Source organism: Papio anubis, unplaced genomic scaffold (genome assembly GCF_008728515.1).
Source record: "Papio anubis isolate 15944 unplaced genomic scaffold, Panubis1.0 scaffold623, whole genome shotgun sequence".
Lineage (NCBI taxonomy): Eukaryota > Metazoa > Chordata > Mammalia > Primates > Cercopithecidae > Papio > Papio anubis.
In genome coordinates this window covers 1-27,261 of record NW_022166450.1, presented here as the reverse complement: position 1 = coordinate 27,261, position 27,261 = coordinate 1, and the positions used below count along the sequence as shown (strand labels likewise).

The window sequence follows — 27,261 nt, the reverse complement described above, 5'->3', positions numbered from 1 at the left end:
TGATAAGCCAATTCTATGATTTATCTGTGGATACAGTGGATCCAGAACAGCCAAAATAATCTAGAGAATGAAAAATAAAATTGGGAGACAAACTACCTGATTTCCAGATTTACTATAAAGCTACAGCAATCAAAACAAACAGATGAATGGAAGATTAGAGAATTCAGAAATAGAACCATACATACAGATCAACTGAGTTTCAACTGAAGTGCCAAGGCGGTTCAATGAAGAGAGGAAGGGATTTTTATTTAATGATGTTGAAACAACTATATATTCCTCAAAACCTACCTACCTTTATATGTGAGTTTGATTTGAGATCGATCGTAGACCTAAATGTAATAAGCTAGGACCATAAAGTTTCTACAAAGAAAATCTTAGGAGAACTCTTTATAACGTCAGAGTTGGTAAAATTTATTAGAAAAGACACAGAAAATATTAATCATTAAAGTAAAAGGGTAAATTAAATCTTCATCACAATTAAAACATTCATTACGAAAATAAGTAGGTAAGCCACAGACTTGAAAAAATATTCTCAATGTGTTTACTTGACAATATTTAAGGGAATATTCTATATCTGATTTCAGTGATGGTTGCATGTGTATATACAGTTGTCAAAACATCTCAAATGAATACTTAAAAATCTGTTATTGTATTGTATATAAATTAAACCTCAATTAAAAGAAGAAAGTCCAGAATAAGAGAGCATGTTGTTATCTGTAGGCACAAATGACTAAAATACTCAGGGCTAATGGTTAATTCTTTTTAAAAATTTTATCCCAGAAAACACAATTCCAATATGTCTCCCACCCCAACCCATACTGCCCTGTAAAATATTCCTATATTTTAATCCATAGTGATGATCAATGAAAGTGCTTTCTCCTCATGATACATATTATACAGGGGTTGAAAACATTAAAATAAATCTCATATGGAATAAACTGAGACATGTAAAAGTTAAAGAATTAGCAGCATTGAGAGATGATGCATCATTTGTCTTTTAAAATGTTGGCTGGCAGAAAAAGAATTTAAAGAGAACTATTCAAATAAGCTTCCATATTCTGCACTCCTCACACCACTAATAAGTTTTACCCAGAAATATACCAATAAAAATGATTGATATCTGAGTAACAAATTCTGTGACAACACATTGTAGTATTACATAAAGAACTTGGCCAGCTCCGGGGGCTCACGCCTGTAATCCCAGCACTTTGGGAGGTCGAGGCGGGTAGATCACGTGAGGTTGGGAGTTTGAGACCAGTCTGGCCAACATGGAGAAACCCGATCTCTACTGAAATTACAAAAAAAATTAGCCGGGCATGGTGGCGGGTGCCTATAATCTCAGCTACTGGGGAGGCTGAGGCAGGAGAATGCAGAGGTTGTAGTGAGCCAAGATCGTGCCATTGCACTCCAGCCTGCGCAACAAGAGCGAAACTTTGTCTCAAAAAAAAAAAAAAAAAAAAAGCTTAACTAATTCTTTAATCTTTTTCTTCTAGATGATTTACTTCCATAGGCAAAACATTATGTCTTTTGCAACTCATCTTTGAATTGAAAAGAATCTAGGCCAAGGTCCTGAAAATACTGGACCCTCAAATTCCACATTCCCATAATAGGAAATTTATTGCAATTATTAATAATTTGAACCAGTGATGGTCTCATTTGGTAATTTATGGGAAATTCATTCATTCATTCATTGGGAGACTGGGTCTCGCTTTGTCACCCAGGCAGGAGTGCCATGGTGCTATCATGGCTCATTGCAGCCGTGACCTCCTGGGCTCAAGTGATCCTCCCACCTCATTTTTTTGATTTTTTTGTAGCACAGGCTGGTCTCGATATCCTGGGCTCAAATGATCCTCCTACCTTGGCCTCTCAAAGTGCTGGGATTATAGGCATGAGCCTGGCAGAAATATATTTAAAAGGAGTATATTAAATGCTATACAAGTTCAACTAACCCCAGCTTAAAAATAACTATAATTACCTGACTAGATTTTTTTAAAGTGATAGAAAAAGTACAATTGTTAAAAATATATTTAAAAACACTCTACTGAGTCTACTTTCAGTCCCCATGTGAATATTTAAGTAAGTATAAAATAAAGGCTGTAAGTGCGCTGTTTTGAATTAAACATCACATTGGCAAGATCAGAAGAGCTTGTGAAGTGAGAAGGAAATTGTTATTCCTGTGATGGAACCTCCACTGGTATTATTCTTTTGGCAGCCGAGACTTCAGGGGATTCTCACTATGAAAACCAGCAGTCCTTTAATCATACATTGTAAGAGCATTTGTGATGCTTTGCAGGGAGCCTTTCTTCCAAGATTTTCCTATTGCTTTCCTTCCTGAGCACAATAGGTTCAAGATGGCTAATGCTGTTTCCTAGTTATGCCAAGAACCTCCTGAATGCCACCGGGCATCCAACGTGAAGACGGATGGCAAAATATCAAATGTGAATGTCTCATTTTAAATGGGGACTCCCACAATCATGTTATTTTTGGGAGAGCAGCTCTCTGGCTCCATGGATATCACTTGAACGGAGTAGCCACATTCTTCTGCAGCTCTTGCTCGATCCAGATCCACCAAGCACATGCACTGTTTTCCTGAAATACAGTCAAATGGTATCATGAGACCCCCTTTCACTAGCAGGACAATTTCAGCTTGTTTAAGGGAATTTATATAGTGACAAAATCTGCAGGTACTATGGAGCATGCTTTGTACCCTTAAGTCTTGTTTAGTTTCTTTCAATTTAATTCTTGATCAGTGTGGAAAGACGATGGTGACAAAAACATGGCACTTCATATATTTGCCTCTGCTAATAATTTAAAGAATGTTAACCTTTTCAAATGTATTTATAAGCAAATCTCAAATTAGAGCCTCAGACTGTATTTCCTACTTTGGTTAAAAATACAATTAAAGACCTTTTCTCTGCTTTCCCTGTAAAACTACATTATCTGTAAAGTTGTGGGAAAAAAATGTGCCTTTAAGAATATTTAAAATAACATGCTGATTAAGGGGTGTTAGCTTTTCCAGCTGAAGTTTTTTAGGGCTATAAAGAAGTGAGAAATGAAAAATATTTGAGAAAATTCTCAATTACATGCCTTTTATTTCAGGTGGAAATGTAATGTTGAGTGTAGTATACTCTTAATTTTCCGAGCTCCTGTACCTCTATAAAATAGTGGTATTGTATTTCCTTTACAATCTTTGGAAGACAAAAGAGGAAACCTGACTGGCAAGAAAAGCAGTTAATTTGTTTTCCTTTGGCAAACACAAACTTTAAAAGTAGCTTGGGAAAAATGATTTGGGGCTGAATATATTCAAAGCCATGATTTACTTTTATACTTTCAATTGCTCTAAATTCAATATATAAGCTTCTTCATCCTCCTGGAAAAAGATCACGGACTATGCAGAATTTCATTCGATTTTTCCTAAACAATTATAATAATGCGTCAACACTGAATGATAGTGGAAACTGATAAATTAAACAACTTCAGAAATGAAGACAGATCACCAAAATAGGAAAGTTCTGTGAACAACAGAATCCTCACAGAAAAAAACAGTGGAAGGTGAAATCAGTAGGTAAGAATTAGCAATGAGAGACTCACATTTAAAATGTTTATTTTGTACATTTTCCTTAAAAGGGCCCATCCCACAAAGAATAAACTGTGTTAGAAATGATATAAAAAGGGATGTCTAGAATTCCATTTAGGCAAAATCATCGCTTCTTCATTAACAGCCTTATGGCTGACATTCCTTTTTTTCCCTTAAAATATTGTCTTTCCTTTAAGACATCTGTAAATGTTTCTCCCATCTACTTTTTAGTTTAAAATGAAACACTCTCTGTCAGAATGAGATGCTCTACATTCCTTAAGTACCCACCCGGGGTTTACATTGCAGCTCATTTACCCTTGGCTTTGATCCCAGTCCAGTTAATTTTTCCTTTTCCATTATGTAGAAGAATTTCATGTTTTCACATGTTGAAGTGTCTCTACAACTGAAATTTAGCTGCTGGTAGTCTACCTTTGTGGGCCTGGGGAGTTTCCTAAAAATGTTTGCAGAACACAGGAATGGCCTGTGTAAAGCAGAGATGTAGACGTGACAGCTTTCTCTCAATGTGATTCCCCCTGTTCTTCCCATTGCCAAAAGCCCCTGCCCCCCGCCACTCTAGCAACTTCCCTGCCAGCTACTCCCCTTTAGTTTGATACCTAAGACACACATCTACCACGTACCCATCCATCCACCACACTAATTATGTCTTCATTGGATTGCTATCATTTGAATGTATTCTCTGGAAAGCATGTGTTGGAAATTGAATCCCCAATGCAATAGTGTTAGGAAGTGGGGCCTAATGTGAGGTGATTAGGCCAAGAGGGTGAAGTGAATGAATTAATACCATTATCATGGTAGTGGGTTCATTATCTAGAGTGTGAGCTCCTTATAAAAGGACAAGTTCAGCCTTCTCTTGCTCTCTCTCTCTCGCCATGTGATGCCTTTCATCATGTTATGATGCAGGAAGAAGACCCTCACCAGATGCCAACCCCTTGATCTTGGATTTCCTAGCCTCCAGAAATGTGAGTCAAATAAAAATCTGTTCATTCTAAATTACCCAGTCTATGGTACTGTGTTATAGCAGTGCAAAACAGACTAAGACATGGGTCTAGTGAATGGAGTCTCATCAAATGTATGTTCGATTAATTCAAAGTGTTGGAGATGGGAAAAGGAGGAGCAAGAAGGAAAGGCATTGAAAGACAGAGGTTGCAGGCAGGAGAGAATGAGTTCTTTCCAAATGTTTATGCTGCAGACAGTGAGAAAGAGAAGGAATCACTTACTCCTTCAGTCTCAGGTCTCAGGTCACCAAGTGTGAGCATCTTGCTATGCTGCCTTTGATTTTAGAGTTTAAAGATAACTATTTCTCATACAACTTGGTCTCTGAATGTAAGCTAACAGCTTCATCTGGTGCTCAGCCAAAGAAACAACAATCTGTCTTCTAGTATATCATGGAGGAAAAGGGGCTACATTGGAAATTTAGAGAAAAAATATAATGGTGTCCAATGTTGGGCTTCTCTGAATAATTTTAAGATTAGTTTTGGCTGAACCCACTTATCTTAAACCCTGATGTGACACCAGTATGCTGGGAAGTAGTAACTAAAGTAGACAAGAACTTCATGTCCAGAATCAAATAATTTGGGTTCATAGTATAGCTCCATCATCTACCAGATGAAGGACCCCAGGCAAGCTTTTGTCTCAGTTTTCTTATCATTAAAATGTAAATAATAGTACTACCCCATATGTATATTTGTAAGAATTTACTGAGATAACAGGCGAGAACATTTAGCTCAGTGCTTAAATGTATAACTATTAACTGCTATTATTCTTTTAAATGTGATTTCTTTTTCTAAAATGAAGTCTTCAATAAATCAATTACTTATTAAACTTGAAATGTTTCTGTGGTCTTCCAATTTAGGTAATGTTTAATATTGTCAAACAAATTGGTCTATGATAAATGATACACAAGTATCCTTTTTCCTGAGAAAGAAAACATTATCATCCCTGTGTATACATTTTATAATGCATCAATTTTGGTGTATATAGTTGACTTTTTAATCTTTATTATTTTCTTTCATGGCTTTTGCTAGATCTTGCAGTTTGTTCATAACAATAAGAGATTTAATGTAAGAATTCTACTCAACGTACAAACATTCAAAATACATTTAAAAGTATTAAAGTTAACCAAAATAGGATAAAATGTTATAGTTACAATACCGTTTTCAATATGAATTAAGTTTTTGGGGGAAGAACATATTTAGTTTCTCATTGAAAAATAGACTTCATGTTGCTAAATTTTTCCCATATAGACTTGGTCCAATCATTCCCAGTCATATTGTGCATAATACACTCAACAGCTGCTCTGTGAAAACACATACCTATGAGCCTTCGTTGGGGTGGGAGCTGGACAGCTGTCTGGTCTGCAAATCTGCACAGAATCATGTGTTCCTAAAAGAAAAAGCAATAGAATGTGGGTTTATTTTTATCTTCTGCTTCAAAGTTATAAAAACAACCACCAAAAAAACTAACTCATTTTTCTGGAGTTCAACATTGTTTAATTGAATAAAGTACTGCACAAATAGTATTTTTGAAAAAAGTAAACTTTCAGAAGATGCTACTTAATAATTTCTTCCCTTCAAGTATACTGTATTTTTTTGTTTTGTTTTGAGACAGTCTCACCGTCGCCCAGGCTGGAGTGCAGTGGTGTGATCTCAGCTCACTGCAACCTTTGCCTACCAGACTCCCAGTGGTTCTCATGCCTCAGCCTCCGTGTAGTTGGGACTATAGGCACATGGCACCACATCCGGCTAATTTTTTGTATTATTATTATTTTTCTTTTTTAGTAGAGACGGGGTTTCACCATGTTGGCCAGGCTGGTCTCGAACTCCTGGCCTCAGGTGATCCGCCCGCCTTGGCCTTCCAAAGTCCTGTAATTAACAGGCGTGAGCCACCATGCCCAGCCGGCCCAGATTTAGTTCTTAAGAATAGAGGCACAGAAAATTCTCAGGGTCATTTTGCCCAGTTGCTTTTAGCTGAAATATAAAAATATAGTTACATTTTGCTATTATAATGTGTTAAATTAAAAGACCAAAAATTCACTTATATTTTTCTTTTATAAAATTTATTTGCAACTCTGGAATGTGGTTCCAGGCAGTGGCTTTTCTTTTTTTTTCTTTTTTTGAGATGGAGTTTTGCTCTGTTGCCCAGGCTTGAGTGCAGTGCTGCAATCTTGGCTCAATGCAACCTCCATCTCCTGGATTCAAGCAATTCTCCTGCCCCAACCTCCTGAGTAGCTGGCACTATAGGTGCACGCCACCATGCTGGCTAATTTTTGTATTTACTTTTTTTTTTTTTAAGTAGAGACAGGGTTTCACCATATTGGCCAGGCTGGTTTCGAACTCCTGACCTTGTGATCTGCCCACGTTGGCCTCCCAAAATGCTGGGATTACAGGCATGAGGCACTGCGCCTGGCCTGCTAAGTGGCTTTTCATTCTATCAGAGGAAAAGGAAGCAATGCAGATCTCTGTGTGGTTTCTGTAGTTTTCTGGGATATCCACCAGAGTGGTAGGGAGTTCTTGACTTGTCCTGACTCTTCCCTTTACTCACAGTCCTTTTAGAGGAGAGAAGCCTGAATCTCTTTCTCTCACTCCAAAAGGCTGCAGAAGTGTATCCCTTTCTGCTTTAAGACAAACTGTAAAGACAGCCTGAGGTAAGCACCTGATTATTACTTCTGCTTAACAATCTTAGGAAAGAGTGCATTAATGAAAAAGAAAAGAAGGCTTTAAAATCAGTTGATGATTTTGCACAGTACTCTTAAATCTGCATGTAGCCAAAAGTGAGTGATTAGGCAGAGTCGAAACGAAGCAATGATCCCACGACAACTGTTCATTCAGAACAGCTGTTGTTTCTAAGTGTGTACATAATCTCACCTGTCAGCTTAGCAAACAGGTTAAACTCAGATTCATCATTTGTTCCTTTAGTATTCTGTACATTAAATTTGAATCCTCCATTTTTAATAAGTGAAATGACTGTGGCAATGTTGGTTTTTTAAAAGGGATATCTTTGTCTCAACTTGTATGCTTTAAAAAAAAATTAATGCTAACTATAAAATTTCATGACAATGGGTGAGAAACTAATAAAATGGTTTCAATTAATAACTTTAACTCCCCACAAACTAACAGGCATCAATGAAGGGAGAGAAGGATAATTCAGAATTACATGACTTGAAGAAACAGTGTGCACTTTGTCCTCATGGTGTTTGTAAATTAAGATTCATTTTATATAATGGTAATGTCAAGGCAATCGCAATCTCAGATAAGATTCAGTTCTCTTGTACTGATAAATCTCACCATATTTTATTGGAATTATTTGTGTGTATGTTCTCTTTGGTCAAAATCAAGTTCTGAAAGGGCAAGGCACATGGTAGGTACTCAGTAAAGGTTGCTGTCTAAATTGAACTATAGAGAAAAACACTTCCTAAGTGAGTCTCAAGGTACTTTGGCACAAAGTTCTGAGGCCTTCAAAAGGCCAAGCAGCTTTTGGGGGTGTTGGAGAAAGAGTAGATAAAGGTTATGACTGGTGTACTGGAGAGTTTCTGCTTTCTGAAAGACTGTGTGTGCCCCGTCCCTACTGTAGAAATTTTATATTCTTTTCTAGTCAGGAGACCATTAGCAGCCTATCTCTTCACCACCCTTGATTTTTTCCATACATCCTCTCATTGTTTGGTTTAACTAGTATCACTCAAGGAGGGATTAGAAACAGGGGTCTAGTTTTTGTTTTCCCTCGTCCTCTCCTCTTCCCTCTCCTCTCCTCTCCTCTTCCCTCTCCTCTCCTCTCCTCTTCCTATCCTCTCCTCTCCTCTCCCCTCCCCTCCCCTCTCCTCTCCTCTCCACTCCTCTCTCTTTATTGAGACAGAGCGTCACTCTGTCACCCGGTCTGGAGTGGGAGTGCAATGGCACAATCTCAGCTCACTGCAACCTCTGCCTCCTGGTCTCAAGCAATTCTCGTGCCTCAGCCTCCTGAGTAGTTGAGATTACAGGTGTGTGTCACCATATCCAGCTAATTTTTGTATTTTTAGTAGAGACGGGGTTTCACCATGTTGGTCAGGCTGGTCTTGAATTCTGTTCTCAAGTGATCTGCCTGCCTTGGCCTCCCAAAGTGCTGGGATTACAGGTGTGAGCCACCGCACCTGGCCTGTTTTCCTAATTTATTTTCTACTTTATTGGCATAGCCTTGTGAGAGAAAGGTGAGATGTTCTGAATGCTATGCAAACAAAGTTTCTTGGGTCCTAATGTTTCCTCCAAAATCATATATTTCCTAAAATATGTAAAGTTTTAATCTAGTAGGCGAAGGCCAGCAATGTTGTGGTTTTGGCTGAAAGCATGAACACTAAAGGTTCTCACCCTCCATATCTGTGCATATTTGTACAGTGTGCGGGGTTGGTAGGAAGGGAGGAAGGTGTGAGTAGCACGTGAGGTGGTAAGAGACAGAGTTGGAAGTGGGCATTTGAGTTATAAAGCAGGAATGAAGGAGATACAGCTGCTGAGGTGGTAACAATGAACATTTTTAGGTCACTATACCTCATTGTATTTCAACTATTTGATGGAAGAGAAAGTTAAAGTCCTATAATATAGGGGCTGGTATGTAAAATGAGTCTGTTTTTAGTGAGTCCGTGCAAAAAGTGGCATTAACTAAGAATCCAAATGAATTTATCAACTTCTAATGGAATTATTTATATATTTTTCTCAAATATTATCATTTCTTAAATTGTATTATATCATGCTATTGACCAGTTAATTGGATAGTGGTGATGTTTAGGAAGCTAGAAACTGTTTTGATCAGATTGGTGACTAAAAACTATATGTGTTCTGACTACTTTTGGAAGACAATTCTCTGTGGGTCTCTTGTGTTTCTTCATGTTTTACAAGCGGAGACGCTGACTGTCGTTGTTCCAGATCAGTAGTCAGCAAGGTTTGTGGCCCACAGGCCAAGTCTAGCCTATGACCAGTTTTTGTGTGGCTTGTGAGTTAAGAAAGTTTTTATATTTTTAAAGAGTTGTAAACCAAGAACAACAAAAACAATAAGAATGTCAAGGACAGTGAAGAGGAATACTTGGAGATTTGTTGTGGCCAGCATAGTCTAAAATATTTACTATCTGACCTTTTACAACAGAATTTTCCTCTGTTATAGATTATCTTTTCAAGCACATTTGCAGAGTAAACAGCCTTGGAAAATATATAGTATCTCCCCTTGGAATAAAAGGGCAGGTGTTACCTGGCCCATTTGCTTCTGCCCTGTGGGAATTGGGTGGCAGAGAGTCAGTGTGAAAACAATGGTATTGTGGCTACCACTACTGCCATGAGCAACAAACTGTCCTTTGTCTCTGACTTAGGGGTCTCATATCTTCTGCCAGCATCCACTGGCAGGCTAACTTGTTAGACTGCGAGTAGAGTTAAAATGTCAGACCCTTCACAAATCTTGTTACTTACTTGAAGAGTTAATCTGGATTTGCAAAAGAAAGAGAAAAAGAAACCCACAGTAGACATTCATGAGTTATTCAATTATAACTATAGATTATTTACTCCACTAGAAATATGAGAGGGAAAAATATAAAGGATAAAAAGTGTATTAGGATGACATCTAGATCTTTTTAAGGTTACCTTGTATGATAAAGTTTTCTTGAATTGCTCACTGAAACAGAAAAAAAAAAAGAATTAGTCATCATTCTAAATATTAAGAGTAAAATAATCTTGAAGAAACTAAATTATATAAATAGTCTTTGTATGTAAAAAGTATAAAATGCTATGGTAAAGTAAAAACTATGCCAGTTTGAAATGCTTTTATAAAAAGATAGAAAAGCGTATCATCAATATGTTATCAATTTTAAGAAATCTATTCCACAGATTGTTTACAATGTTAGAGAAGCACTTTTTTTGTCTCTACACCTCATGGGAACACTAAGATCCAGGTGTTTTAACATGTGGCACAGCCAACTGATCAGGAGCAGACTGCCATTGAAAAGATACTTTATTACTCACAGTTCCCCAAGAAGAGGGGGCACGCCATGTGATGAAGGGCCACATGGGGAAACACCAGTATAGGTCAGGAGGCAGAGGTTTCCATGGGAAGAAAAAGGTGAGGTAAGCAGGTTTGAGAGTGCCTAGTTTGAACAATATCAGTGAACTCAGGCATAGCGCTGTTCCTACTTGTTTGATATCTGGCCCTAGGGTAGTAGGACGGGGGGATAGTGGTCTGGAAGTAGTAAGAGTTTGATAAAGGAGGTAGTTGTGGGGTAAGGGCTCTGGGTTGGTTGGTTTACTTATGCAAGGTATGCTTGTTCATAAGACCTTTACTATCTCTAGGAATTGGTTAGCCCTGGGAGGAACAGTCTCTCCAGGATCAGCAAATAATAAAACATCAGAAAATTTAAAAAGGTGTGATTAATACATCAGGAAATCACTGTTGTCATAGCTAATAAAGATGAACATATATTCCATAAACATTGTCTTTTATTAATGCTATAGCTTTCACTCTTAAGTCATTCAAAAACATTAACTTATACATTTGATACTAAATTTATTAGTGTCAATTAGTTTGTTTGAAATGAGTACTTCTTTCCACATACTGTAGAAACAGTATGCTATTTATAAATTCCCAACTCTATTTTTGGTGATTGAGATAGGTCTTATTCACAAAGAAACTTCCTAAAGAGATCAGTTCAAAGGACAAGGGAGGACAAATGTCAGTAAATCTACATAGGTGTGAAAAAGACGGGAAGTGGTAGTAACATACTGTAAAGGTCACCAAACGTTGAGGTCAAGCCCAGGCACTGTGGTGACCTGGCCAGATGTGCGTGCACTCAAGGTGGTGCTGACATGCCAGCCCCCACCCCCGCCTCAGCCGCCTCTAGACTTTGGGCGCTGATGAGCATGAGAGGGAGGCCAAGGGGGGACTGAGGGCAGCTTGACATGGGCCTGTAGGCACCCCTTGGCACAAACAGCCTGGGTGCCATGGGCGCCATGGATGGTAGGTTGACGGCAACAGGAGGCAGACAGGCTCCTAGGTAGAAAGGGGCAAGTCCCTGGTGAAGCCCCACCATCAACTGAGGAATGGCCCGAAGCCTGGGGCCCAGGCTGCCAGCTCTGTGGACCAAAGTGAGAACTTATAGTGCTTTTTCCAGGCCCACCCATGGCCACCCATGGACCAATCAGCATGCACTTCCTTCCCTCTGGAGTCCATAAAAACCCCAGACTCTGCCAGACTTGGGCAGACAATGGATGGCCTGCCTGCAGAAAGAAGCTACCCACTCTGGATCTCTTCTCTGCTGAGGGTTGCAGAGATGAGATGAGCAGGGGAGGTGAGGTGAGGTGCAGGTGAGGTGAGGTGAGGTGAGAGGTGAGGTGAGAGGTGAGGTGAGAGGTGAGGTGAGGTGAGGTGAGGTGACCTGCCTGCAGAGAACAGCTCCCCACTGTGGGTCTCCTTCCATCTGAGAGCTGAGTAGACATTGGGATGATCTGCCTATGGAGAGAAGCTACCCTCTGTGGGTCTCCTCTCGGCTGAGAGCTGAGCAGACATTGGGATGACTGTCTGTGGAGAGGATCTACCCACTTTGTATCTCCTGAGAGCTGTACTGTTGCTCAATAAAGCACCTCTTTGCCTTGCTCATCCTCCAATTGTCTGTGTACCTCATTCTTCCTGGATTTGGGACAAGAGCTCAGGAACTGCCAAATGGCAGGACTAAGAGTTGTAACACAAACAGGGCTGACATGCCCCCTTGCCCCCAAATATACCCACTTGCCATGTTGCAAGCATGAGGAGAGAAGAGAGGAGAGAAGAGATGCGGCCCTTCAGGGAACCCAGACATAGAAGCTCCCTGAGCCAGGGCTGTGACACCCTCTGAGGGGCTCTGCGGCTCCTGGCATTTCCAAGCTTCTGGTTGCCACCGTGTCCCCTAGTGCTCACAGTGGAAGCTGCTTTCAGTACACCTGGTCCGGCTGCAGCCTCACAGGGAACCAGCACCCATGCTGGTGCCTGGAGATGCCTGCCCCACAGCAGCCAGCATGCCTGGCTGTGTGAAGTGGCCGGACCCTGTGCTTGCTCATTCATGTACCCCTCACCACTCTGTACCTGACTCATCTTTGGCAGGTGTGGGATCTGGGCTGGTAGTGCAAGCCAAGAGCAGCCTTCCAGGCTGAGTGAGTGGAATGAGCCCAGTGGGCCCAAGCAAAACTCAGGCAAAGGTGCCACCAACCACAGAGGTTCCAGCTGGCAAAGCAATGCCCCAAGAATCCTGTGACATTACTACCATTATTAGCAACAGTTCATATTTATTGAGTACTTATTATTGCCACTTCTAAAGGCTTTACACATATCATTAAATTTTCACAAAAACCTTGAGGTAGTTATTATCATAACCCTCATTTTGTAGATGAGAAAACTAAGGTAAAAAGAGTTTAAGTAATTTGCCTTATAAAATGATAAGGAGCTAGTATTTTCCCCCAGGCACTATACTTCCAGGTCCTAAACACTTTACTGTACTTGACTGCCTCTCATAGATATTACGGTTATAGTTTTAAATTTATTCAGAAATACAGAGAGAAGTGCTAAAGCCGATAGACTTCTAGTTGCCTGACTCCTGGATAGCCTTGCTTCTAAATTTCAGCAAAAACTGGATCCAAGGGAAAAATCAGGGATAAACATAAAGGAGTTCTTCTCTTCCTTATACAATTTATAAACAAAATTTGACATTGTGAAAAGAGGAAATGAGCTCCAAATGAAGTCATTGCAACTTTATATCAAACAAGTTTTGTGTCCTGGCTTATACCCACGTTGGTGTCTTAGGTAGAACACTAAATTTCTCACCTTTTTGGAAAATTAAACTTTGAGGTGTTCTGAATGAAACCATAACAGCAAGGGCATGTGACGAAGGAAGCCCGTGTTTTGATACAGTGCTCAATCACCATGTCTGTTGCCACTCCACAAGCATGCAATGCTACCTAGAAAATAAAAACAGGCCTTAGCACTAAGTTCCCTCTTAACTCACAGTGCGATTTTCATGCCTTTTAAATAGTTCTCATTTGGCCATACCAAAGGACTACTTAGCTACACATATAAATTAATTACGAAAACTAAGCAAGTTTGAAAGGTTACACATGGAATATTGCAAATAAAGCACAGGATTCATTCAATGGAAAATCTAATGCAATTTTAGTGTGGAAAAATTAACACAAGTGGATATCTAAACTATAGCATCATTCCGGGAACACTGGATTCGAAACGAGAATTTCGAGTCTATTACTCTGGTTGGCTGTGTAACCCTGAGCCACTTAAAATTTAGCTTCTTTGGGCCTTAATCTCTTCAACTATAAATGATGGTTAACAATACTGACATATCACAATGCTGTTGTAAAAATTAAATAAAAATGTATTTGAAAACACTTCCTCAAATGCCACATTAATATAATCCAATCAGGGCTGTATTAAAACTAATTGAGTCATATCATGTCATGCCTTTTAAGATGTTTTCACATAATAACAATCCTTAACATTGAATGATGAGTTACAGGAACTATTTTCAATGAGTTTATTTTAAAAGGATTGAATGAAATTATGAATTAGAATAATGAGTGGGGCTTCTATAACTCATAAAAATAACTCAAAATGATTTTTAAGTGTTTTTAAAACACATATCCTTAAGTATATCTATACTTACTACAATCTTACTACAAATGAGATAATTATGAAAATTCTTAGGCCAAATAAAGCCTAAATAGGACTCTGAATGAAAATCAGACGTAGGGATTCTAAAAGATGAATAACCTTTACTGGATTTTGGCAAAACAAACAAACAAAAAACACAACACCAAAAAACCCCTCACATCTCCATTTCATTCTGAACAGACATAAATTGTAATAAATTATAATCTTCCCTCACCAACTTCAGGGTAGGGAGGGGCCCTTAGGGTAAAGAGGAGAGTTTCTGTAAATTTTAGAAAGTAATTTTTTTTTTTTTTTTTTTTTTTTTGAGCTAGAGTTTTGCTCTTGTTGCCCAGGCTGGAGTGCGATGGCACAATCTCAGCTCACCGCAACCTCCGCCTCCCAGGTTCAAACGATTCTTCTGCCTCAGCCTCCCGAATAGCTGGGATTGCAGCATGTGCCACCACGCCTGGCTAATTTTGTATTTTTAGTAGAGCTGGGGTTCCACCATGTTGGTCAGGCTGGTCTTGAACTCCCGACCTCAGCCTCCCAAAGTGCCGGGATTACAGCGTGAGCCACCGCACTCAGCGAACGTAAAATATTATAAGCCAGATGCCTCCTTTGAACTGGAAAGCTAAAAACAATACTCTATCAGGAAGAGGAAAGCAAGATCTCTGTTCTTTTTTATTTATTTATCTATTTATTTATTATTATACTCTAAGTTCTAGGGTACGTGTGCACAACGTGCAGGTTTGTTACATATGTATACATGTGCCATGTTGGTGTGCTGCACCCATTGATCTCTGTTCTTAATTGTCCTCCTGAATTCCTCCTCCTCCTTCTAGACTTACATGAGCCACATAGAAGTCAACAATCTCCATGTTGCTGTCATCCCACCTTTCCTGTTTCACTCTGAAAACAGCCTAGGAAGGCTGGTATCCAGTAAAGGCACCAACAACTACAGGGAATTGGGAAAGTAAATAATCTTGATTTCTCATATGCTCCTTTTGGTCAGCTTTTTCGAGTAAAAAACAGGCTAATCCTTATTTTCATGACTAGTTGGAGAAAAATTTCATAGTAAAAATTATAGACACATCTTCCCCTGGAAGGAAAGCAAACTGACATTTACTGAGTGTTTATGTGCTGGCATTATGCTATGTGGGGTGATGGCACTCAGAACTATACTCACAACATCCCTGAAAGACTTTATTATCTCCAGTTTAGATGTGAGGAAATGAACTCTTGGGAAATTAAGAACTTGCCCACAACAAAACAGCTACTGAGGGGCAGGAGACTGACCTCAAAGCCTGACCCCATGCATCAGACAGCTTCTCTACAAAACCCTGTTCAGGCTCCAAGCAAAAAGGAGTTTAGACAATTTACTTTTATAAGTCTCTTTTTACTTAGGTTCACATTCCTTTCACTACATGCAAAAAAGTGAGTTTATTTCCTTCATTTAAAGAAAATAAGTAACTTGAATAAGTATTTACCCAATAGTTTATAGATAATGTAGTAATTGTCTACTCATAAAAGGTTTTACTGCATCACATACTCCTAGTTTTCACTGTTATCAAATGAAACTCAGAAATAACAGGCAAATAATGAAGAGAGATATAGACCAAAAAAACCATTTGCTATGGAAATTTATCATACAATAAAGGTGGTATTTCAAACCAGAGAGAAAAGGTGGACTTTTTTAAAATAAGTAATGTTTGGTTAACCAGATAGCCATATAAAAAACTAAAAATTAGATCTTTTCCTGTCATCACACATGGGAAATAAATTTTGAATGCATAAGAGATTTAAAATGCAATAAATATGAGTAAATTCCTGCACAACCAAGGGGAATGGGATGTAATTCCTAACTAAGCTAAAAATCTACGTGCAATAAGGGGTAAGGTTAATAAATCTGACAAGATAAAATTTATTTTTATTTATTTATTTTTGAGATGCAGTTTTGCTCTTGCCACCCAGGCTGGAGTGCAATGGTGTGATCTCGACTCCCTGCAACCTCTGCCTCCCGAGTTCAAGCAATTCTCCTGCCTCAGCCTCCCAAGTAGCTGGGATTACAGGTGCCTGCCACCACACCCAGCTATTTTTTGTATTTTTAGTAGAGACTAGCAGAAAACCAAACCATAAGTAAAAAGACAAATGACAAAGTAGGGAAAAGACTGACAACTTAAAACACAAACAAAGATTTATATCCTTAATATATAACACACTTCTAAAAAGAAAGAAAAAGCCCAATAAAGTGAGAGTAAAATGAGCAAGAGATGTGAACACACATACAAAAACAAGCAAATAGTCCTTAAACAAAAACTGGTCAATATTGCTGCAAGTAAGAGAAATAACTGTTAATTTTTTTTTTAACAAAGAGCCAAAATTTAAACTCAATCTGTCTGACTTCAAACCAAACTTCTTTTTTTAGTTCTCTATGCTCTATTTACTCTTTTCTTTAGATATGGGAAGTAAACAGGAAGTCACTGACTGGACTTCTAGACCCCGCTCCCACATTAACTTGCTAGGTGACTCTTGTTTTCTGGTAGCCTCAAATTCTCCATCTGTAAAAGCAGAAGGTTGAACTGAATGATCTCTGAACTTGCCCCAGCCGAATCATTCTCTCTGGCGTTGCTTTTCGAAGAAGGATTCTTAACTATAGATACCTTAGACAGAGAAGCAGGCTAGTCCCACCTGTGTACTCTTGTTCCCCTCTTTTAAAACTTTCATACAGCAATATTATAGGTAATCAGCTTTAAAATTCAAATAATAGGTAATTGCTAAAAGGTAAGCAATTATATTAAAAGCCCCTTTTTTGTACACACTGCCACACCCCTAAAAGAAAATCTGTGTACCAAAGTCAATGCTGTTCAATTCATTGGTTTACTTCCTGAAAATCTGTTTTTCTATATGATGAATGTATATTGATATATCTTGATTTGTAAATATTAGACATTATTTATTATCTTTCTACTAGGAGAAAAGAGCTTTTGGCTTTTTATGCACATTTATACACTATCTTCCCCTTTCCCATCTTTTCTCATGGCTTTGTATATACTGTTCACGGCCGAGGGAAGAGTGCTGGATATCTGCTTGTTTTTTTAACATTCAAGTCGTTCCCTGCCCAAAAGCTCTGTAAAATGCTCTACAATATAATTTTCCACCGTTTGAAAACTTTCAAATAATTGGTCAGCTCCATTTCTCTTTCCTAGAGACATCTTTCCTGGGCTTTCTGATGTTTTACTAAAATATGGACTCAATGCTTTCTAGGCCTGTTGCCCAGCTCTTGCCCTAAGACTTCCGTCTCCCATGATGCTAAAAAATTTTCTCTTGTATTGGATACCACTTAATCCTTTTTCTCATTTAATTTCTATTTTAATGAAGCACATTATCTAGTAGCTTGCTGAAAAGGGGTACGTACAATTTCCATTTTATTGAGACCTTGACTGTCGAATTTTTCTTCATTTTACTTTTTTACTAGATTGATGGATTAGCTAGGTATAGAATTTGAGATTAGAAATTTTCTATTGGAATTTTCGAGGTGCTGTTTCACTGTCATCGAGCCTTCCACACTACTATTAAGAAGTGTGATAGCATTTTGATTATAAATTATTGTATATCACTATTTTTTTTTTCCCTCTGTGGAAACAGTTGGGAAAATCTGTTCACCCTTGGTGTTCTGAAATTTCACAATGTGCCTTGGCTTAGGCTATTTTGTAAGTTAACTTTATCAAGAGAAACGCATTCTTAATTATTAACACATTTTCCTATATTTTCTTTGATGTATTCCTCCCCACCATTTACCAGTTTTCTTTTTCTGGTCCTGCTATTACTGAAGTATTTGATTCCTGGACTAAATCTCTAATTAAAAAATTTGCTTCTTTCCAGTTTCATTTTTTCTTCTTTTTTTTTTTTTCAAGTGGTATGCTATATTTCTTTTAAAAAATACATTATCTCTTAATTTTTAATTTGTTTTCAATTTTGGCTAACATACTTTTATTTTTCAAGACATCCTTTCTTTTTCTCTGATCATTCACTCTTTTTCTATTATATCCTTATTTCACTAATGTATTATCTTCTCTTGTCTCTCCTTGACTAAGACCCTTTATCATGTTTGTTGCTTTGGTCTTGATATGGTTTGACTATGTCCCCACCCAAATCTCATCTTGAATTGTAGCTCCCATATTTCCCACGTGTCATGGAAGGGACCCAGTGGGAGGTAACTGAATGATGGGGGTGGATCTTTCCCATGCTGTTCTCATGATAGTGAATAAATCTCATGAAATCTGATGGTTTTATAAAGGGGAGCTCCCCCGCACATGCACTTGTCTGCTGCCATGTAAGAAATGACTTTGCTCTTCATTCGCCTTCCTCTATGATTGTGAGGCCTCCCTAGCCATGTAGAACTGTGAATCAATTAAACCTCTTTCCTTTATAAATTACTCAGTCTTGGGTATGTCTTTATTAGCAGTGTGTGAACAGACTAATACAGGTCTCTATCTTCCATTTTGGAAGTTTTCCATGTTTGGTATTCCTTTAGCTGTTCATATTAAAGAATAAACCACTAAAAAGTTGATTGGAAGTTCTGAATGAAAGCGTAAGGCTTTGAAAACTGGTGGGCTTCACTAGTGACTGGGTGATCAAAAAGCCTGGACAGGTGCCTTTTTTTTTTTTTTTTTTTTTTTTTAATTATAGCTGCAGTATCTGTAGTTCTTTTCTCTGGGGACAGTTCTGCTTCTACAGAGGGGAATCTTTTAATCCTGATGATTGTGGAAATGATCCTGTTTCTGTGGTTCTGGAATTAGAAGGCAGATGGGTAGGGAAGAGATCTATCCGTCAGTATGCAGATTCTCATTTAATTCTTATTCTTGGTATGGCACATCACCGTTGCCCTTCTCTATGCCTATCTCTATACTTGGTGCCTCTCTGGTTCAGTTTCTTCATAGAATAAACTTCCTGTCTCTCTTAGTAGCTGGGGAGAGGTAGTTTCTTGTTTACACAAGATGAGAGCAGGAATCTTGTCTCTAAATAATATTTTTAATTAAACATGATTTCAGTCCCTCCCTATTGATTTCCTCTGAGGTTTCAGATGTCCTGAATTCCTAAACTTTTCTGGGATTCTGTGGGAGCAAAGTGGTTTGCGTCCTGACAGCCTTCTTGCCACTCCATCTGGCATGCATTTCAACTTTATCTTCCTTCTCCTCTACTCAATAGCTTACCATTTTTCTTCAATCTGCTTTTCACCTTCTTACTTCATATTGTAATTCATTCAAGTTATAGAATGTTGAATATAGCTACATCATAGATAGAGTTTGATTTTTCTGATTCTTGTTCTTATTTAGGGATCTGAAAGTTTTCGGGGAGAAGTGGGGTTGAAATACCTCTATCTGCTATTTTCATCTCAGAAGTCCCCTATTTTGCCTTAATGATTTTTAGAAAGCGTGCCTGCAGGATATATAATTTCTCAAGGTCCTTATCTTTTAAAACAAGGATTATATAATTACTCATCAAAAATGTTACGAAGTGCAGTCTATAATTGCATGCTTCTTTTAATTGTACACTAACATACCTACATGAATAGAAATGAGCTTATAATTAAGTAGTCAGCACTTATGAGTCATAAACAATAATTAAAAATTATGTTGTGGGCAAAACAGCAAAAAGCAAAAACCAATAACTAGAAAATAAAACTGTTTTTTGAGATTTTCATATACATGTTGATGAATAGAAAGGATTCACCAATACTGTTAGAAATCAGTACCTTATCATCTGGTTGAAATGACTGTTTGTTATTGTTGAAATTTTCCAACTAAACATGTTGGTGGCAGGCTGTTTAGCCTTCATACAGTTTTTGTTTTTAATGCAAAATGAGCATTTTTCCATAGTCATGGCCCTTTATGTAATACTATTTGCAAATAAATATTTGTAATATTGTTTGAGAGCATGGGTATTAATACACATATTATAAAACTTAGTAATTTAAAAAGACTTAGTTGTTTCTAAGTCTTAAAATTCCTTCATTAAAATCTTGTTTATACTATTAATTTTTTTATCTAAAGAAAAATCGTAAATGAAAAAAATAAAGCATTTACTAAGCAAAGATAAATGCTAACTAAGCCCTTACTGAAATATCACAAAACCATGAATTTATGCAGTTTTAATGCATTTCTAATATCTGGTTATTCTGCTTTCTTCTCTAGCCACACTATTTTTTAAATTTGTGTGTGTGTATTTTACTGAACAGCCACACTATTTTTACTGGAATGCATTTAACACAGGAGTTAGAACCTCTGATGCATTTAGTCTGATTTACCTAGTGACAATACCTCAATTACTCTCCTAGGCAAATTATTTTCTTCAGAGTGAATCTACTTTTAATTTAACCTTCTAAGCAATTTTAATCCATTTTCTATACACCTTGACAAGGGTAATTATGAAAGGAAAAAAGTCATTATAGATGTATTACGAAATGTAGAGAAAAATTTCACTTCCAAAGAGATAGATACATTTTTAGTTGGCGTTAGTAAATTATACACTTGGAAGTTACAAGAATATACTAGAGTGATTTCGTATCTGTAAGTCATGAAGGGCCAAGAGACAGATGGACCAGACATAGGCTGGAAATTCCATGCTTTGTGAGGTAAATAAATGTGTAGCAGTCGACATTTACTTGCTACCATTCTGTCTGGTGTACTAGTAATACCTGGACTGGTTTAATGGCTTGTTTCATGGGAGAAGCTCTAAACTTTACCTCAACATTTATGTAAAGTTAAAGCTGCACAGGTATATTTTTAATTTGAATTTTCTAGATTACATGTCTACATTTTCCTGAATTTCCTTATTAATAGCCAGGCTTATACAGACAGAAGTAAACTGTAGATCGTGTCTACAAAGGAAACCAATAGCATACTTTTTAGGTTGAAAAAAAATTACAATAAACCCCCAAATTTGCAGTAGTCAATATTTAAGAAGTAAACTTCACTGGGTAAAAATCAGAAATACTATAAAAGGTCTGAATTACTTAAGTTGATAAAAGTTCTACCTAGACAACCCCATGTTTATATGAACATATGTAATTAGAAAGGATGTCAGTAAGAACCTTCCTGGAAAGTGGTTTGGCAAATGCATCAAAATTCTTAAAGGATGCACAAAATATCCATAATAGTAATAATTGCATTATAACAATGAGAAAATAAAAGTATGATTAAAAAGGTAAAAGACTATATTCAGTCAATGCAGGATCTATGTAGTATGGTCTTAACAATGTTCATATATGTGTAAAATATGCATTTATATGTGTGCATAAATATATAAACACTAAAGATTTTTGATAGTATTTATCACTTGATAATAGGCATATAGGTTATTTCTTCTTTATATTATTATATATTTTTCTGTATTACTATCAAAATGTATATTCCTATCAAAATCAGAAAAAAAATTATTTAAAGCAAATAGAAATAGCAGCAACACTAACATGTTCATAAAACTCAAATTCTACAAGAAAGAATAAAACCCTGGGGTTTAATGCTCAGGCAGAAATACATATCTTAGGGATTTTTCATAATATCAAATAATAACAATTGGATCCAAAGGTTTAGAAACACGATCAATATACTTTCTCTCTTGGAATCTGAAAATACATGTAAATATAAAATCTTAGCTAAAAAACATCACAAGGCAATGCTTGTATTTAGAGATTACTAACAAGTTATTTTTCTTTTCTTTTCTTCTTTTTTCTTTTCCTTCATTGTCTTCTAGAAATGCAGAATAAACCAAGGCAAGTCATGTTCATCAGAATCAATTACTCAATTATTAACCAGTTTTAAGCACCTGCTACTGGGGATTCTGTAGTGAAGAAAATAAAGTTCTGGTCTGATAGAGGAGCCAATGTTATCTCTATTATGTAATGACGAAGTGCTATGAATAAAATAATATTCATTAGTATGCTATATTTCATAGATAATATAAGTATACAAAATTATAGATTTATTTGTTTAGCAAAGAACACAAAATTATCTTTATTATTTACTCTAAGGCATGCAATTTTTCTTATTTAGCTAATTAAAGAAATTGAAATTACTTGATTACTTACTCCAATATTAAACATCCCAGTAAAATATTCCATATTTGCTTGAATGAACCAAATGTTGCTTAAACCCAGTTCATCACTTCTCTTCTTAGCACGAATTAATGATAATTCCTTGTTTTCTATTAATGTAACCTAGATTTCACCCAGAAAACAATAGTATATTTAGTAACATAACTCAGACATTAGGCAAAGCATTATTACTATATTTCATAGCTTTAATAATGTAGAACATATTATATTGAGCCTCTATTCTGTGGCAGGAAGTATGTCACATAATCTGGTACAGAAAGGAAAAATTAAAGGTCCTTGAACTATTCTTATAGCATAGTGATATAAGTGAAACAAGCAATAATAATACAGTGTAGGCCAGGTGTGGTGGCTCACGCTGTAATCCCAACACTTTGGGAGGCCGAGGCAGGCAGATCACTTGAGGTAAGGAATTCTAGACTAGCCTGGCCAATATGGTGAAACTCTGTCTCTACTAAAAATACAAAAATTAGCTGGGTGCAGTAGTGTGCGCCTGTAGTCCCAGTTATTCGGGAGGCAGAGGCAGGATAATCTCTTGAACTCGGGAAGCAGAGGTTACAGTGAGCTGAGATCGCACCACAGTACTCCAGCCTGGGTGTCGCAGGGAGAATCTGTCTCAAAAAAAACCAGCAAAAAAACAAAAACAAAAACAAAACAAAACAAAAAACCCAACCAACCAAACAAAGAAACAAAAAAAAAACAAAAACAAAACATCAAAAAATAATAATAATACAGTGTGATAAGCGTTAAATGAAAGACAAACAATGTCGACGGGAGCACTCAAACTTGATGACTATTTTCATGGGGAAGTAACATATTAACTGAGGCCTAAAAAATGAATACAAATCAGTTGGGGGAATGGAAGAGTATTTTAGGGAGAGAAACACACATGAAGGCCCAAGATGACAAAGAATATGGCGTGTTTGAAGAACTGAGAAAATTGGTACACAATTTCCAGGGCACAGTCTGTAATGTATGGTATGGATTGGTGGGAGCAAGGCCAGAGGGCAGAGAAACCAGTTAGGAGCCTCCAGTGATAATCTAGGCAGAGAAGATGGTTTGAATGGAGAAAAATGAAAAGAATTAAGTCACTTTCATCACAATCATTCCTAGTTCTTATTTTGTTCTTATGCTTGTCTGTAAGAAAAAATCTGTTTAAAAAACCTGATACTTGATATGAAAGGCTTTCCTGACTCTATTCTAGACAAGATTACTCATTTTTGGTTCCAACCTTTCTAAGCTTCCAGAAATATTAATAAGGGAAGAAAAGATATTACATCCCTGACTCGGCTTCTCAGAATTTTACTCTGTGAGCTTTCTTCCTCCTACTCAATCACAAAATTGTTGCTTTACTTAATAATAAAACAAACACCTGCCTCTTCTCCCAGGATTCCTTATTTATTTTCCTGTTTATTCTCTAAGCAAAGAAAAATAAAAGAATGCTGTTCCCTGTCCCCTTGTCATCATTCTGTTACATGTTATTCTGGCCAGTCTATTAATTCTTCCACATTTTTTTTCTCCCGGAAGTATTCACTATAATTAGTTCACACCTTCCAGAGGGCTCACAGCAAAGACTCTGTTGCAGTTGAGTTTGTATTAAAAACAAAACAAAACAAAAACAAAAATAAACAGACTTTTATGCTAAAAAGTGGTCACAGTGAGGAACTGATTTAACATGGCAGAGGACTAAAATCAGCAAAAAATTCTAAGAAATTGTGGCAATGATTGAATACATTATGATATATTTACTTGAAAGTATATTTGGTACTCTCTGAAATATGATGATATGTAAAACTATTAGCAATAGGGAAAACCATTTATGATACAATATTGAGTGAAAGCAAGGGACAAATTTTGTTTGCATCTTTAAAATTTGCAACAATAAGCATCCATATGGACAATGACTTAATGAGAAAATGAAAAGCACAGCATTTTGATGGATCAGGTATTGTAGGTTTGGGGTTTTTTTTTTTTCCTTAAAAAATTTTGCTATTGTTATAATTTCGATGCAATGCATCTAAATCAAGATACCAAAAGAACATGCTCAGCAAGTTTCAGGGGTCAGTATTTCCATTTAAAATTATGTTGAAAATTAAACTAGTTGAATCATAATTATTTTATTTAGCAATAAAATAGCTATTTCTTTGAAAAATTACTTAAACCTATAAACCTCTTAAAAATTGATAACTGTTTTATGATCTTACTTTACTTTTTTTTCCTTAAGATTCTGAGTCTTGGAAGTTTATTTGAAAGAAAAGACAATGCCTGTGCCACATATTTGACTTGGGTGATTAGAAACCCCAGGGATAAACCAAATGTGGCTAGCTGAACTGTATAGTTTTTAAATATTTCCTTTTATCTCTTATTCTGGCTTTACCTGACATGATGGCAGCATATGAGCAAGGACAATTCCAACATGGCCCTGAAAAAGTCAGTGAGATAAACAAGTTAGCTTTGGTCCCCACAGCTTTTCCTTATTCTGAAACCACAATCTTGCCAAATAAAAATGTGACCCTGAATATAATATAGAAAAGTCTCATAATCTTAGAAAGACTAAAAAGGATGAAAGGAGAGATATAATACCCCACCGCTGCAGAAATCCACAATTCTGTCACCAGGTTTGGCCTGATTTGTTACCACATAGACAAGGTTGTTCAACTGTTGCTGCTTCCTCAAAGCTCGATCACTGGACATTTTACCTGAGAAAGACAAGACATAAAGAACACAAAACATTATATATTTTGAGGGAACAAGAAGACACACTTAAAATAGGCTACCAGCATAGAGGAGGAGGAAGGGGGGGAGCATACACACACATACATACATATAAAAGAATAAATGATGAATTCCATATAACAGACTATGAGGACTAGAGGACTAGAACCTGAGATGAACTTTATTTTTGCTTGTTTTACTTTTATGTCTATTCAACATTTCTTTCAATAGCCATTGAAAGAAAATCTATGGGGAAAAATATGTCTTTTAAAGCGTGGAAACAATAACTGAAACACTAAATTTAGGGTCATAAACCAAGTATCCAATAAATGTTGGCAGAATGGAAAAAATAACAGTAATTGTCTTCTCCCTTTATCTTTTTTCAGAGACATATTTTAAAGAGTACCTAATTTCAACACATTGCTTAATCTCCTTATAGAGAGATCCATAATCAGTAAAAAATATTTTTATTGCTTAATTGACACATCCTTGAACTCTTGATTCTTCTGTGTAGGACACTGGGAAACCTTGAAACATAGGTGTTGCATTGTCTGAAATAAATAAATGGTTATTGTATTTAGAGAGAAATTAGATTTTCTGTTTTCTGCTTTGAAGCTTCTTTTCCTCGTGAGTCAGACATAGAAATATAATGCAATTAGAGATTCAAGACAGGGCATTTCCAAGTATGAAATGCCTGGGGCCCCACAACATAAAAACATCTTAAATTTCCTTTCAAAATCGCTAGTCAAGTCCATGAAAATATCTTCAGAAGAATGAATGAAATTATTTGTTTTTACATATTTCAAGTGCATTCTTTACAAGAGCAAAATTTAGAAAATGTAAGACACCAGATTGCCATGATATAGATAAAAGGGAAAATCCAGATAATCTTTTTGGTTTGATAAAAAATTAAACATACTAAGTTTCCTTGCTCCTTTTTCCCAGAAAAATGGCATGATCTTTTTCTTTTCTTCTCTTTTCTGTTTTCCTTCTCTCTTATGTTACTAAGTTAAAAAGCACAGGAAAATATTATTTTAGGAAAGATTTTTAAATGTAAATAAATTTATATAAGAAAAATTTATGGCATCATAATTCAGAGATAACATTTCATGTATATGTATGGTTACTTTCAGTTATATTCATAAATTTTATGTGTTCTAGCATATAAGAAATATTTATAGCATCATAATTCAGAGAACATTTTATGTATATATACGGTTACTTTCAGTTACATTCATAAATTTTATGTGTTCTCGCTAGGTATAAAATATAAAATGTTATATTACAAAATATGAAATATTATATTATTTATATATATATTATATTATTATATTATATTATCTTTCCATGTCAATGCATTTGTTTCTATCTATATATTTTAATGGCTGCATAGTATTCCGTTGACTATACTATAATTGAAGTACCCAATTTCCTATTGTATGATGTGAGCATCATACACAGCTGATTCTTTTGTCACATCCTTATTTAGCATGGATGAAGATAAACTTCAAATATGAAGAATATTTAAGTCAACAGTCTGATGACTTCATTTGTGAAAACAGATTTGTGTAGCTTTTAAAAGAATTATCTTCATTTTTCTCTAATAAGTGTACAATATTTAAACACAGAATAAGTAAAAGTTGTAATCCCACCCTTCATGGGTAACCACTCCTAACAGATTTTTGTTATGACAACTTTCAAGCATCTAGCAAAACTGAAAGAATCTTAGAGTGAATGCCTTTATACCCTCCACCTACATTCTACCATTAACAACCTACTATACTTGATTTATCATACTTCTATCCATCCTTCTATTCATCCAAATATGCCTTATATTTTTATGGCAATGCAGTTTTAATTTGCAGGAGAAAGAAAGAAGGGGGGAGGAAAAGAGGTGTCAGAAGGCAAAAAGAAATGTACTTTGAGGCTCTTCGGAGACCTAGAGTCAAAAATACCGCTATTAAATGGAGTCACCATGAAGTAAGGATGGAGCACGAGTATTTCTGTCTTTGCTCTGTTTGTAGATTTCTTAACAGTTCCTAGCCAAAGAATTTTCATAAAAGAAAGTTAAGAGTAAGAATTCCAGCACTGGGGGCGGAGCAAGATGGCCGAATAGGAACAGCTCCAGTCTCCAACTCCCAGCGCGAGCAACACAGAAGACCCGTGATTTCGGCATTTTCAACTGAGGTACTGGGTTCATCTC

The 27,261-nt window shown here is 36.6% G+C and overlaps 1 protein-coding gene across 1 annotated transcript; it reads right to left on the bottom strand.

The window, feature by feature from the left end:
• Positions 1–390: 390 nt before the first annotated feature.
• LOC116268584 (glutathione S-transferase C-terminal domain-containing protein-like) lies at positions 391–26,124 on the bottom strand. Its single transcript, XM_031662413.1, has 8 exons — positions 25,978–26,124; positions 24,927–25,042; positions 24,721–24,765; positions 22,320–22,448; positions 13,394–13,527; positions 10,192–10,222; positions 5,911–5,980; positions 391–2,589 (listed from the first exon to the last, which is right to left on the bottom strand). The coding sequence occupies exons 1-8, from the start codon at positions 26,012–26,014 to the stop codon at positions 2,453–2,455; spliced, it is 699 nt and encodes a 232-aa protein (XP_031518273.1). The 5' UTR covers positions 26,015–26,124; the 3' UTR covers positions 391–2,452.
• Between the last annotated feature and the right edge of the window lie 1,137 nt (positions 26,125–27,261).

What these genes read in the sequence shown, in the direction of transcription:
- LOC116268584 (XM_031662413.1), bottom strand. Translation starts at nt 26,014, where the DNA reads ATGCCATTTTTCTGGGAAAAAGGAGCAAGGAAACTTA. An exon ending in AGAAAACTTTATCATACAAG is followed by an intron (nt 5,981 to 10,191) that starts GTAACCTTAAAA and finishes TTTTTCTTTTAG; the next exon opens with GAACACATGATTCTGTGCAG. An exon ending in ACCCCAACGAAGGCTCATAG is followed by an intron (nt 2,590 to 5,910) that starts GTATGTGTTTTC and finishes ACTGTATTTCAG; the next exon opens with GAAAACAGTGCATGTGCTTG.